General features: G+C 39.2%; 1 protein-coding gene across 1 annotated transcript; it reads left to right on the top strand.

Annotated features, from left to right (window-relative positions):
- The first annotated feature begins 467 nt into the window (after positions 1 to 467).
- On the top strand, positions 468 to 11,888 carry mcrip2 (MAPK regulated corepressor interacting protein 2). Its single transcript, XM_007241116.4, has 5 exons — positions 468 to 989; positions 1,118 to 1,187; positions 4,340 to 4,473; positions 7,761 to 7,862; positions 11,409 to 11,888. The coding sequence occupies exons 1-5, from the start codon at positions 935 to 937 to the stop codon at positions 11,477 to 11,479; spliced, it is 432 nt and encodes a 143-aa protein (XP_007241178.1). The 5' UTR covers positions 468 to 934; the 3' UTR covers positions 11,480 to 11,888.
- The last annotated feature ends 309 nt before the right edge of the window (positions 11,889 to 12,197 follow it).

Raw genomic sequence — 12,197 nt, 5'->3', positions numbered from 1 at the left:
ACTTTTTAAACAAGCACTTAGCAACACAATCTTAACACCTGGGAAACCACAGCAACTATTTACTAACCACCTAGAAAGACTAGCGCAATTACTTAGAAACCACCTTAAATACTATAGCAACCACCCAGCAACACCATTCTGCTTTTGCACTTTTTTACATTTTATAATTGTCGTTATTTTTAAGCTTACCCCTCAATTATGATAAGCAAAAATATTGCTTGTAGAGAAATAATTTTCGACCTTCGAGAAACATAAATAGCAAGAATTTGATTTTTATTTACAATCACTTGCTTTTGATCTTTTGTCAAATACTTACACATTTCCAAAATACTTAAGCTTGCTTGATAGTGAATAGAAGCATATAGAGAAATAAAAATCTGAAACACGGAAAAGAAGGGGTTACACGTGGTTGGTTAGGGGGCGTGTTGCGACGTCAACGCCGGGGGCGGGGCTTGGCTCTGAGCGGCGTGAGATAAACAGGGTCACCTGCAGCCCTACAGACCGAGCCGTGCGTGTCCTTCAGTTTAACATTGACACAAGGATACTTAACACCTTCCTGCCCCTGCCCCCCTTTCTCACCCGGGCTGACCCTCTTTTAACTCTGGGCTGGCTGATTTCTGGAGGCTTTAAGCTAAAGCTGAGCATAACTGGGCTGCTGCTGCTGGAAGAAGAGAAGGAGGGGGGGATTGGAAAAGGCACCGCGTTAAAGCGTTAAGTAACTTAACGGAGAAGAAGCAGCAGCAGGCGGACGGACACTCGGCTGACTCAGGAACGACAAACATAAGACTGTTGTCTACTTGGTTAAACCTGAAGGTTGAGGGGGAAGAAAGGGTGTCTGGCTGACTGCATCTATTCCCTGCTCTGCTCTCCTACATACTTACACACCTCACCACTCTGCTCTGGAGATCGGAAGAGAACTGGGCTGCTCTCTCACATGATGTACACAATAACCAGAGGTCCCAGCAAACTAGTGACACAACGGAGGACAGGTAGGGGTCTCTGCGGCATGCACCTCACTACACCACACTACCTGTCCTAGTTCAGCTTCTTAGCACGTGTGCATGTGTAAACTTGCTTTAGGTTCATTGCTATAAAATATATGTGCGTGTATTTCCAGGCCCAACGCAGCAGATCGACAGCAAATCCAACGACTTAAAGCACAAACAGAATCACTGGCTTGAGTCTAGGTGAGTAACTAGCTAAGCTAGCTGTCTGTCTGTCTGTCTGGTTAAGCCTCCCTCTGCTCCATGTGGGTGAAACGTCCTTTAAACTCTGGTGACGTTTACGCATAAGACTAACCCATAAATTCCATAAACTCACCTCTACCACTGCCGAGCAGGAATTAGTTCAACGTCTTAAACCGATTCGAAGCAGGTGAAAAGTTGTATTATTTAAGTAGAACAGGTTTTATTCGGGTTGTTATGTTTCAGTATGAGGTTTGACCTTGTCAGTGCTGCTCTCTCCAGCCTGTGTGCGCTGCTCATAGTCTCTCCAACCTGTGGTGGTGTCGTTAGCTAGCGAGCTGAGTTCAACTGTTTAGCTAGCGGTAACAGCAGTTTAACTACGATTAAACATTTGATATTCTCCTATTAAATGCAAAATATAATAATATAGCTATACATTCTCCACCAGAACGCTGTAATACATAAGCCTGGCTAGTTAACTAACTAGCGTTAGCTTACCTAAGCTAACTAGCTTTACACGAACAGAAACGTTACAGCTACATTCAGCCAGAGCTAGCGTTAGCTATCAGCTAGCTAACCTAATTGACTACAGTACTCCCGTTTCTGTGAACTCCCAGGTCTTTTAGTCTAACAGTTTCATATTCAGTATGTTATGACAGCTAGCGCGCTTAGCATTAGCAGCCCTTATTCCATAACACCCCGCTTTCCAGTTTCCAAAGAGACGAGTTGTGTATCTAAGGAAGTTATCTAACAGCACACAGCGAACTGACGCATGCGCAGTGCTGCAGCTCTATTAAATATTTAATCCATATTTTGAATCCAAATGTAATCCATAGTGTTACAGACCCTTTAAAAGCTTGTAATGTTTTCCTAATCAAACCGTGTACTCTACTTTTACTCTTAAAGTTCCTAAGTGACATTCTGAAAACATCTTGAGAGCATTACTACAGTACAGTGTGTAAATGGAATGTCTGTGTGCAGAAATAAAACTAGCTGTTTTTAAAAGTAAATATTTTTAGGACTGTTCTGTTCAATTATTTAATTGCTTTAATGAATGTTTTTTAATCTCACTTTTCTACAATTTAGCTATGCTGATTATTCCACCTACCCAGATGCCTGTGCAATATTTGTTATTTGTGTTACACCAAAATTTAAACCTTAAAAAATGCTAACATCTAAGGTTAACATCTGAACAGTGCAAAATAACATGAAGGTAAAATTTAAGTAAGTACATTTACATTGTGCTAAAGAGTAGTAAATAAGGTGGTATTCTTTTTCAGAGGGGAATTAGGACCAGGAGTGTAATGGGACACAAAATTCACTTTCAGTTCACACTTCAGTATAAACCCCACGGTTCGGGACGTTTTCGGTACATTTTGTGGAACAAATAAAGAGGCTGATAATTCTGTATAGTCTCACCTTTATTTACTTCATAATAACAATGAATCTTCATTATAACCATGTTTTGTTTTTTGAGATGAAATGTTGTTATGGGCCTCGAGCTCTTATATTAAATGCTTGAAACCAGGGTTCTCTCCTACTGTTATCATTAGATGCTCCATCTTTTGGCTCTTTTTGTAACAAACAAACTATGAGCCTGATTGTGGCGCTTTATTAAGAACAAAAACAACAGCATCACTTCAACTGCCTAAAGTACAAATATTTTTCTTAAGCATATTACTGAATGTGATACTCCATTAGTTCCACATTACGTTAATTGGTTCCACAAGTCTCCTATAGACTGCCAGTACCAGTCAAAAGTTTGGACATACCCCTTTTCATTATTTTTCAACAAAACTATGAAGGAACACATGCAATTAAGAAGTAAACAAAAATAGTTAAATTTTATACTTAAGATTTTTCAAAGTTGCACCTCTTGTTTGTGGCAATGTTACCCACTCTTGGCATTATTCTCTCATGTGGGAGAATCTGAAATGTTTTTTCTCATGTCTTAAAGGAGTTGTAGAGTTTTTAAATATTTGTTTACTGCTTTTTCTTCACTCTGCACTCCAGCTCATCCCAAACCACCTGGGTTGTGTTTTTATGTAAGGTGTGTGGCCAAACACATTTTTTGTCTACCATGTGTTTCTACATTTTTGACTGGTACTGTACTTAAGTTAAGGTGAAGGTATACCCAAGGTAAAGTATTGTTTCATTAAAGCTTCTCCCTGTAGACCTCTATTTGACTATTCTAATCATTTTAATAAAATGTCATAAATTATTGACCATGAAGTCTATTAAAATGTTATTATTGTATTATAAATAAAGCACTCAAACTGAAACAAATTCTATTAGGTAGAATGAAGAGGCTAAAAGTATTTTTTGAGTTTTCATTTACTATACTGTATCTACTGAATATATTTTATATATTTCGTAGACATGGGCAATTTTAAGCTGTTCTGCTTATTTAGAAGCCTATGCTTGGCTGTGTAGCTATGTATGGTAGCTACTGTATGTCCAGCAGGTCAAAACAAGTTCAAAACAAGGCTGGTTTTGAGCTGGACCTTTTTAACAGGTAACAGATGAGTGAATGTGCCTGAGGGAATTCTTAGCTTGGTGCAGCAAAAAATATTCCTGATCAGTTCCTTAGTTCTCAGACACGACAGTAGTCCTTCGTTTTGAATGGAAATGGTAAAATTGGGTAGAGAAGCCCAGACACTGATTTCTTCAGTAATGATGAATGGATGCGTGTGTCACTATGTGTAAAACACAAATATAGCCATGTATTTACTATCCAAACTGTTTGTGTGTGCTGAACAAAATGTTGATTGTAAAATGATGGTGGCAATTCTAGACAAAATACCCTGTTTTATGCCTTAACCCCTCTGCCATAATTGACATTAAACACACTTTAGGGCACACTTTGCTACTGCAAAACGTTTTTAACTTTCTGTGAGGTTACTTTTAGAGGCATTTATACTCTTCAGACATCTGGATCTATTCACCTCTGACTTGGATTATTGGAGGATTACTTGAGCACACATCAAACCACCATTAAATTATGCAGTTTTTTTTTTTTGCGACCCATTATCGATTGTTATTTAGTATAAAACACTGCTCGTGTCTGGTATAAGCAGCAGTGGTATTTTGATTATTCCTATTGGCCTGGTTTTAAACTTGTTTATCCTTTTTCTCTCTTCATTGCTCTTTTTTAGCTCACCGGCACCTAAAATTGTCTTTCAGCGCTTGAATGGAAAGCGCTACCACAGATCGACCTCGCCAAAAGAGGACAACACAGTGGAAGGCTTCACTCCAGCACATGAAGAAAATGTCAGATTTGTATATGAAGGTGAGTCTATCATGTACACTGATCATCCAAAATCAGAGATCTTCTACACTCCTCCTGAAGAGCTTCATTCTTTTATGTTTTAACTCTTGACATGCCAAAAGGCATGGGACAGTAAACAGTATTGTGTCTCATGGAAGTTAAATAATGTTGCACTGATCTGTAGGACATGTGTGGGGGTCTCCTGCTATGAATGCTGATATGATTTTTGGCAGAGCTGCTTGTCTATTTTCATGGACAATTCTAACCAGAAGCCACCGGTCACAGACATTACCACCCACTGTGCTGTCCATGTGAGACTGTGGATCGAGGAATGTTAAATGCCGTCTGTCATCCACTATCAGACCTCACTCAAGCTCCCATAACAAAGATTGCCTTGCCATTGGCACAATGTGTTCAGCATTACTAGATAACACCTCACAATGTTTATAGGTGTGGGTATTCCCAACCCTAAGGTAACTCTTGAGGTAAAAAAAAAAAAGTATACTGACATTTAGTATGCCCATGTAGATGATGTCTACAAACAGTAGAAAATACAGATTACAGGGGTTTATAAACCCCAGCAGTGTCTGCCTCTCAAACTGGTTCCACGGGAGAAAGGCCAAGGCTGGGAGGACTCTCCAGCTCTGACACTTCCAATGCCAGGGATTGATTAATTTTAGTCAGGAGCTCACAGGTTCATGGTTTTCCAATGAAATGCTTTAAGGTTTAATGAGTTAAGGTCATTTCTGTGCAGTAAAAGATACGCCTGAAATAATATAAATTCTAGTCAGTTATGTGAAAATATATGCACCTGTACATCTATAGTGTCAGCTAAAGTTCACACCAACCACCAGAATGGAGAGAAAATGTTGAGGGTAGCATGATTGTTGGTGGGAGTAGGGCTGGTGCCAGTGTTTCTAAAACTGTTAAATTCCTGGATTTTTCAGAATAACAGTCTCTATAGTTCATCAGAAAATGGTAATAAAGAAAAAACATCCAGCGAGCGGCTCTTAATTTCTGCAGACTGAAACACTTTGTTGAGGAAGGTCAACAGAGTCTGGTCAGACTGTTTGGAGCTAATAAAAAGCCTACAGTTACTAAAGCTGTTCATACGCTACACAACTTTAATAAGACTCTTATTAAAGACTCTTTCTGAAAAGACTGAAATCTCACCCCCTCTCACATCTAAAGACTAGTCACAGAATTTTACTCACAGACTAAGATTTTACAAAGACTGAGGATCACTAACTACAAGACTGCAGCCACGCTGTTAATTCATGATATATTTTAATAGAATATATTTTGTGTTCAGCTCTGATTATAGGCTTCTTTAACCTCCTTTTTTGCTACAGCGAAAACCGTTTCGCTGCTGTACATTTTCCTTTGTTGGATAAAATTAGAACTAAGATTTAATAAAGAACATCATTCTTGCAAAATGTGTATTTATTAAACATGTTTATTAAAAATAACAGTGCACAATAAGACAAAGTAGTGCAAAATAAAATAATTATAAATATAATGCGTTTAAAATACTGTACATATTACAGTAAGCTGCAAAATGTGTTCTTTTTTAAATTGTTTGTAAGTGAACAGTCACGTAATATAGTCTTGCCTCTTCCTGTAGTTCACGTCACTATTTGCGTGAGCCGAGTCTTAAGACTTGTGGTAATATTAAACAGGGTTGATTTTATCGTAGCGCGAGGACACAAACCCGACTGACTAAAACTTTTAATCCTAACCACCTTTAAACTGAACGATGGAGATGACCCCCCCCCCCCCCCCCCCGCAACTCGACTGCAGCTCGACTCTAGCCAGAGACTTATGATTTTATCCCGACCCTGGAAATTTGTCTGCGACAGAGAAATCCCTTAAAAACATGAGGTGTAAGGTAGGCATTAGATAAACACTCTCTACAACTTAGTACAGCAGAAAAGCATTCTAGAATGATCACCAACACGTCCAAACTTTTGAGGAGTATGAACTACAATAGCAGAACACCCTGCCGGGGTAACTTCTGTCATCCTGGAACAGGAAGCTTAGGCTGCTCTGACTCCATACAGTCTCACCCACACTGGACATCTGAAGAACTCTGGAGAAACACAGCCTGGTCTGACGTAAACTGAGTTTCAGCTTAAGAATATAGATGCTAGTCAGAATTTTGCAGGTGTTGTAGGTGTTGTAATTCTGTGGGGAATTATTTGTTGGGACACTTGGGGTTATATATTTTAATAAACAGTCTGGGCAGTTCAAGCCATGATTTGAGTATTGTTGCTGACCATGTGCCTCCCTTCCTAGTGTAGTGCTGCTAATAAGCACTCATAATTTAAGATATCATGAAGCTCTGCAAACCAATTTAATTTTTATGCGAGTACTACATTAACATGCCAAAAGTCATGGGACAGTAGTATAAACTGAATATGAAGTGTTACCTTAAAAGATGGCTCTGTAACCATTAATATAAAGTTGTAAAGTGTTATGTGAGTAAGGTTGAAGACCGCATGCAAATGGAGAGTTAATTTTTCTACCACAAGTACGTCATAGAAGCCACAGTGAACACAGTGTTTGGAAATGATCGTGAGTGGTGGAGTCACTCATGTCAATGCAAACATACATTCTGGCAAAAATCACATCCACATTCAGTTTCCACGGGGCGTGGACAAAAAATACAATATAACTGTGTCTTTTGACATGTCCGTGTAGTTATAATATGAATATTCAACCAATCATTCTTGTTCATTGCAAATGATCCTCAGCTGTTGCAGCAGTGCTCCCATGCTGTCTGGGGGATGGGGGGGCAAAAGTCTTATCTCAGTAAAACCTCCCTGTTTCAGACCAGACCCCTCCTAATGGCTGATGCAACTTTGCATGTAATCTATCATGCTTAGCTAACAAGGCCAGTCAGTCCATGACCCACGGTCCAGGTTTGTTTTGAATTGAACTGTTTTGCTTATTCATCATCATGTAAATGATTTCAGGTTTCAGATTTCTGCTAAGCTGTTTCTCACCCTCACTAAGCTAAACTGTCAAAACTGAACACAGTAAGCACTTTGAGATCACCTGCTGTCCACACGCAGTCTGTAGTTAAGAGCCAGACTAAGAAGCCTTTTGTTTATCTGATTAGTGGAGGCTGGAGGGTTTGGAGGGGTCTAGGAAGTGTTTTAGCTTTTCTGACATGTTCTAGCTGTGTGTTTTTTGTGTTTGTGGTGTTTTTTGTAATTTTGTATTTTTTCATCTTTTCTTATCTTTTTTTTTTTTTTTTTTTTTTGGTCTTGCAAATATTGACGAACCGGGTATGTGTGTGTTTGCAGCTTGGCAGGAGGTGGAACAGAAGCTTGGGGATGGAGCCCAACCAGGCAACGGGAAAGGCCCAGTGCAGTACGCCGAGAGGAGTCCTAACCCCAGCATGAAGAGTCAGTATACTCTACATACTGTTTTAGACTGATTAAATTGTATATCAGCTGTCCAATGACATTTTGTTTACGTGAGGTGGTGGAAGTATGTGCTAGCATTCCTTCTCCCAGTGCTAAAGGCATGGTGTAATTGGGCAGACCTAGCTAGAAATTAGGAACTGGAAATGAAAGTGGGTTAATTTGAGCTTGGAAACATAAGATTTTCTAAACAACTCAAATGCTGTTTGTGCAGCAGTCGAATAATGTTTTAGTTTTGGTAAGTTTGGCAATTTGTAAAAAAAACACACACACAATCTCTTTTCTCGCAAACATTTACAATAGAATAAAAACATGATTCATTTTGGAGCATTTCTATTTGTTCTTTGATTCTGAATTTCTGATATAATGAAGATGATGATGACTCAAATTAGCATTGTATCAAAAAACAAAAATGGAGATAAATGTTTTTCCCGCTCTGATGCTGCTCAGTTAATATAACTACATGCACATCATATAAAAAAACTAAACATTTGATGTGGTTTATTACAAGGGAATTATTTCATTATGTGAACAATGTCCGTTATTGATCTGTATCCTCAGCAGATGATGTAGGCATAATTGAAACAAGCTTAATGCAGAGTTTTAACTTTTCCTGCTTTAAGCAGAATCATCTTTACTGCAGTGGCCCATCTTATGATGGCTGAAATCTCTGTGTCCCCGATAATGTTTACTAAACCTCTGGGAGTACGAACACTCCAGACAGTTTTGGGAGAGCAGTGCAGAGACGTTTTTCAGACCGAATCGACATTTCAGAAGCAAAATGAGAAAAGTTGTGTTTCAGGATCAGACTATCTGTAGGGACACTCGTTTCTTGCCAGCTGATCTAAGGCTTGACTTGTCCTTGTTTATGCAAAAAAAGTTTTTTGTGTTTCACTCATGTTTGCCATTTTGGCTATAGCGATATCCTACATTTTTTAACCTTGTTCTAGCTTTTAAAATTTGTAAAAACCTGCGTTGACTGGTTTGATACTCATTTACACGTCTGTGGTATCTTGATTACCAGTTCTGATCCCGATAATGACTAAGCAGTACAGCCCTAGTGTTTGTGGTTATTGAACAGCTGTAGAATATAACACCCTCCTCCACCTGGTGTTACTGAAACACTTCCACCTGGCCACGGGGCTGCAGAATGGGTGTACCCTGGGTGTAAATCTGGAGCAGCCCGAACAACAGCTGTGCTCTCTAGCTCCACCACAGCAAGGACGTTCTGTAGCAGCCGAGGTCTGGTCCTGTTTCAAAACATGACTTCTGGATCCCACTGAGTGACATGTAAACCTTTTCCAGCTTACAGTTCACCAGCGACCTTCCAGCCCCCGCACTCCTTTAACCTGTAACTTCAGTTCAGGATTAATTAGTAAACTCTGTTTACAGAGGCTGACTAACTAAAAGCCGTAGGCAGTAGGTTTTGATGCAAAAATTTAGCTTATTAAACTGGATCAGTTTAAATTTGCTCGGAGCTAACAAATAATACCTTTTGTTGTAAACACATCCAGCACACACCCTCATCTGTCTGCAGAGCCAGAGAGCCAGTCACTCTACACCATCAGTTCCAAGACATGCCATAGTTTTAAAGAAGCTAGTGCTAACCATACAGCAAGCAGAGGTTTGAGAGGCACACTGCAAACGGGGGGTTATCAGAAGCATGGCGAGATCAAGCAGCTAAAGCATCCCGTAAGTGCAGTATTTAAGGAATAATACTCACCAGGGAGTGCTAATCAGCACAACAGTGCCAAAATTACATGTTATGGCATGAACCTCCGATTATACCACAGTTCAAGAGTAAAGAAAAAAACTTGTCATTCTCAGGGACCAGGTCTTATTTTTCATGTTTATCTGTTATAGTAGGATAGAGTTCAGTTTGTTAAGGCTCTAATTGTTCTATTATTTTGTACATGACTGTTCCTGTATTTTTTGTATTATTTTATGTTGCACATTGCTGTTTTAATAGTGCACACTGCTGCTACCAAAAAAAGCCACTAGATGGCATTACATATATATCTTAATTAAATTATTTAAATTTGACCATTAGTGCCTAATGTGGTGTATTACAGATCACTTGTATCACTTTGCATCACTTATATCAAGCCCACCTTTTGAAATAAGATAAATAAATGTAAATTTATTTTTAATTTTGATTAATCAAACCAATGACTGACCATAGACATAGACATAGGCCTCTCTGCTGTAAAAAAAAGAAAATCGATAATCGAATCGAATCGTGAACCTAAAATCAAAAATAAAATTGAATCGAGGATTTAGAGAATCGTGACATCCCTAATAGTTATAGAGGGGCCGAGTATTATTTCACCAGTCACTCCATGTTTAAACGCTTGAATGGAACATCAAAATGTTAAGAATCAATAGAAAAAAGTTTGTTACAAATTCAAAACAGAAAAAATATATGTAACGTATATTTTTAAAGATACTTCTTTTTTTGTCTGTGTTCATTTTTGGGTTTCTGTGGATTTTTCTTTTGTTTCTGGAATCTCTTATCTGCAAAAATGTCCTTTTTGATTTTACATGTAATTTTACTGTCCAGAGACAAAATACTCTCAAACAGCATTTTATTCATTTTTTATAAAAATAAATATTGTCAGTGCAAAAACATAAGCTTTAATCACACTGTACATTCACATTTAGCTCATTGCATCTACTCATAATCTGATCATCGGACAAGGGCGGGGCATTTCAGGGTGCCAATCAGATTTCAGCTGTGGCCCCGCCCCTAGAACCATCAATGAAGAAACTGTTAAATTATAGAACACAAACAAAAGCACTTTTTGGCCACAGCTACTGTTGTGTGTGCATAAGTTTGTTTGTTAAATAAGGACAGGAGCCTGATTAAAAATGAACAGGGAGAGTTGTTTGCTGCAGGAGTGAATTCTCCTATTGGTTATTCACACCGTCCACATCACACATGACATAAGGCTAAAAACGCACTGTAACTCTGGAATTAACACAGGCATGGAAACTCGGCTGAACTGTGAAATTGAGTTGAGTTTGGTGTAAAGCTGGAATTTTCTTTCTTCTTTCCATCCTAAAGATGAAAGTATACATTTACATTTACTGTTTAAAATTTTATTGTTGTTGGTCCTGAAAACTTAACCAGTAGGGACAGTGTATACTGACACAAATAAATACGTTTTTTGATTATAGAAGCAGGTAATCTCTGCTCTTTACTCACAGTGGCCGACTGCTCAGAATATTAAACCTGCTAGATGTTTGCTGGCGATCAGTGGGTCACACTACACCTGAGCAATCACTGATTTGCCTCAGTGCAGAGGTTTTGGCGGATGGTCAACAAAAAAAATAAACTAACAATCGTGACTGGAGAACTGGGCAAAAATGTGCAGTGTGTACCAGGCATTAAATGTCTCACTAGTGCTGACTTTTGTGTGTGTACTTCATAAAAAGCTAAACGGTGATGGATATTTTAATATTTTTATATTGTGGTATTTCTGCATTTAATTGACCCATGTCCCCTTATGCTCTTTGTCCCCTTTGTAGACTTTGTGCCTATTGATCTGGAGGAGTGGTGGGCTCAGCGCTTCCTGGCCAACATTGCCAACCTGTCATGACCGGTGCAGGACAGGACAGAGCAGCAGCGGGACACGGAGCTGGACTTTGGTGGAGGAAGAGAGGTGTGGGTGTGAGTGGGTGGGGCTCAGGCTGACTCCTCAGGTGAACTAAGCTGAGCTCTCTAGCGCCACTACAGGACACTGCAAGGCCAAACATGAGGAGAAGCAGAAAGAGGCTGAACTCTGGAGTCCTGGCCTCGGCCTGGCAGGCCAGTCTCTCTTACCCACTCCCACACGCAGACAACACAGAAAGAGATGATTGTGATCTGAGATTTTTCTTCTGCTTTTGTTTCTTTCTAACAACCTTCCTGCAATTGTGCCGAAAAGGAGACGTCTGTTTTTTTGTGGCCGGTCTTTGCATAAAAAATGTGAAAAAATGTGATAAAAACAGTAAATTGTTTTTCAAAAACTTGTTGTTCTGGGTGCTTTCTTTTAGGTTAGTTTATTTAGGCTGGGTCTACACTACACAATTTTAGGACAATTTTCTCATTTGTCAACAATTTGGACATTGCTGGAAAAGCCTTAAAGGTTAAGACCTGTCTTCATACTCTGCTGGCTCAGTCACTGCAGGTGTACGACCGAAAGATGCAATCTGAATCTCGCCGAAGGCTGGACGCTTCAAACGCTGGCAGGTTTAGACAGATACTTTATTGATCCCAGAGAGAAATTCTATCCATCTATCAATGCAAGGTATTAAACCTGCTAGATAACTGTTGGG

The sequence above is a fragment of the Astyanax mexicanus genome, unplaced genomic scaffold (assembly GCF_023375975.1).
Source record: "Astyanax mexicanus isolate ESR-SI-001 unplaced genomic scaffold, AstMex3_surface scaffold_36, whole genome shotgun sequence".
NCBI classification, from domain to species: domain Eukaryota; kingdom Metazoa; phylum Chordata; class Actinopteri; order Characiformes; family Acestrorhamphidae; genus Astyanax; species Astyanax mexicanus.
The sequence above is the reverse complement of the archived record's forward strand: the minus strand, read 5'-3'. Positions and strand labels throughout refer to the sequence as shown.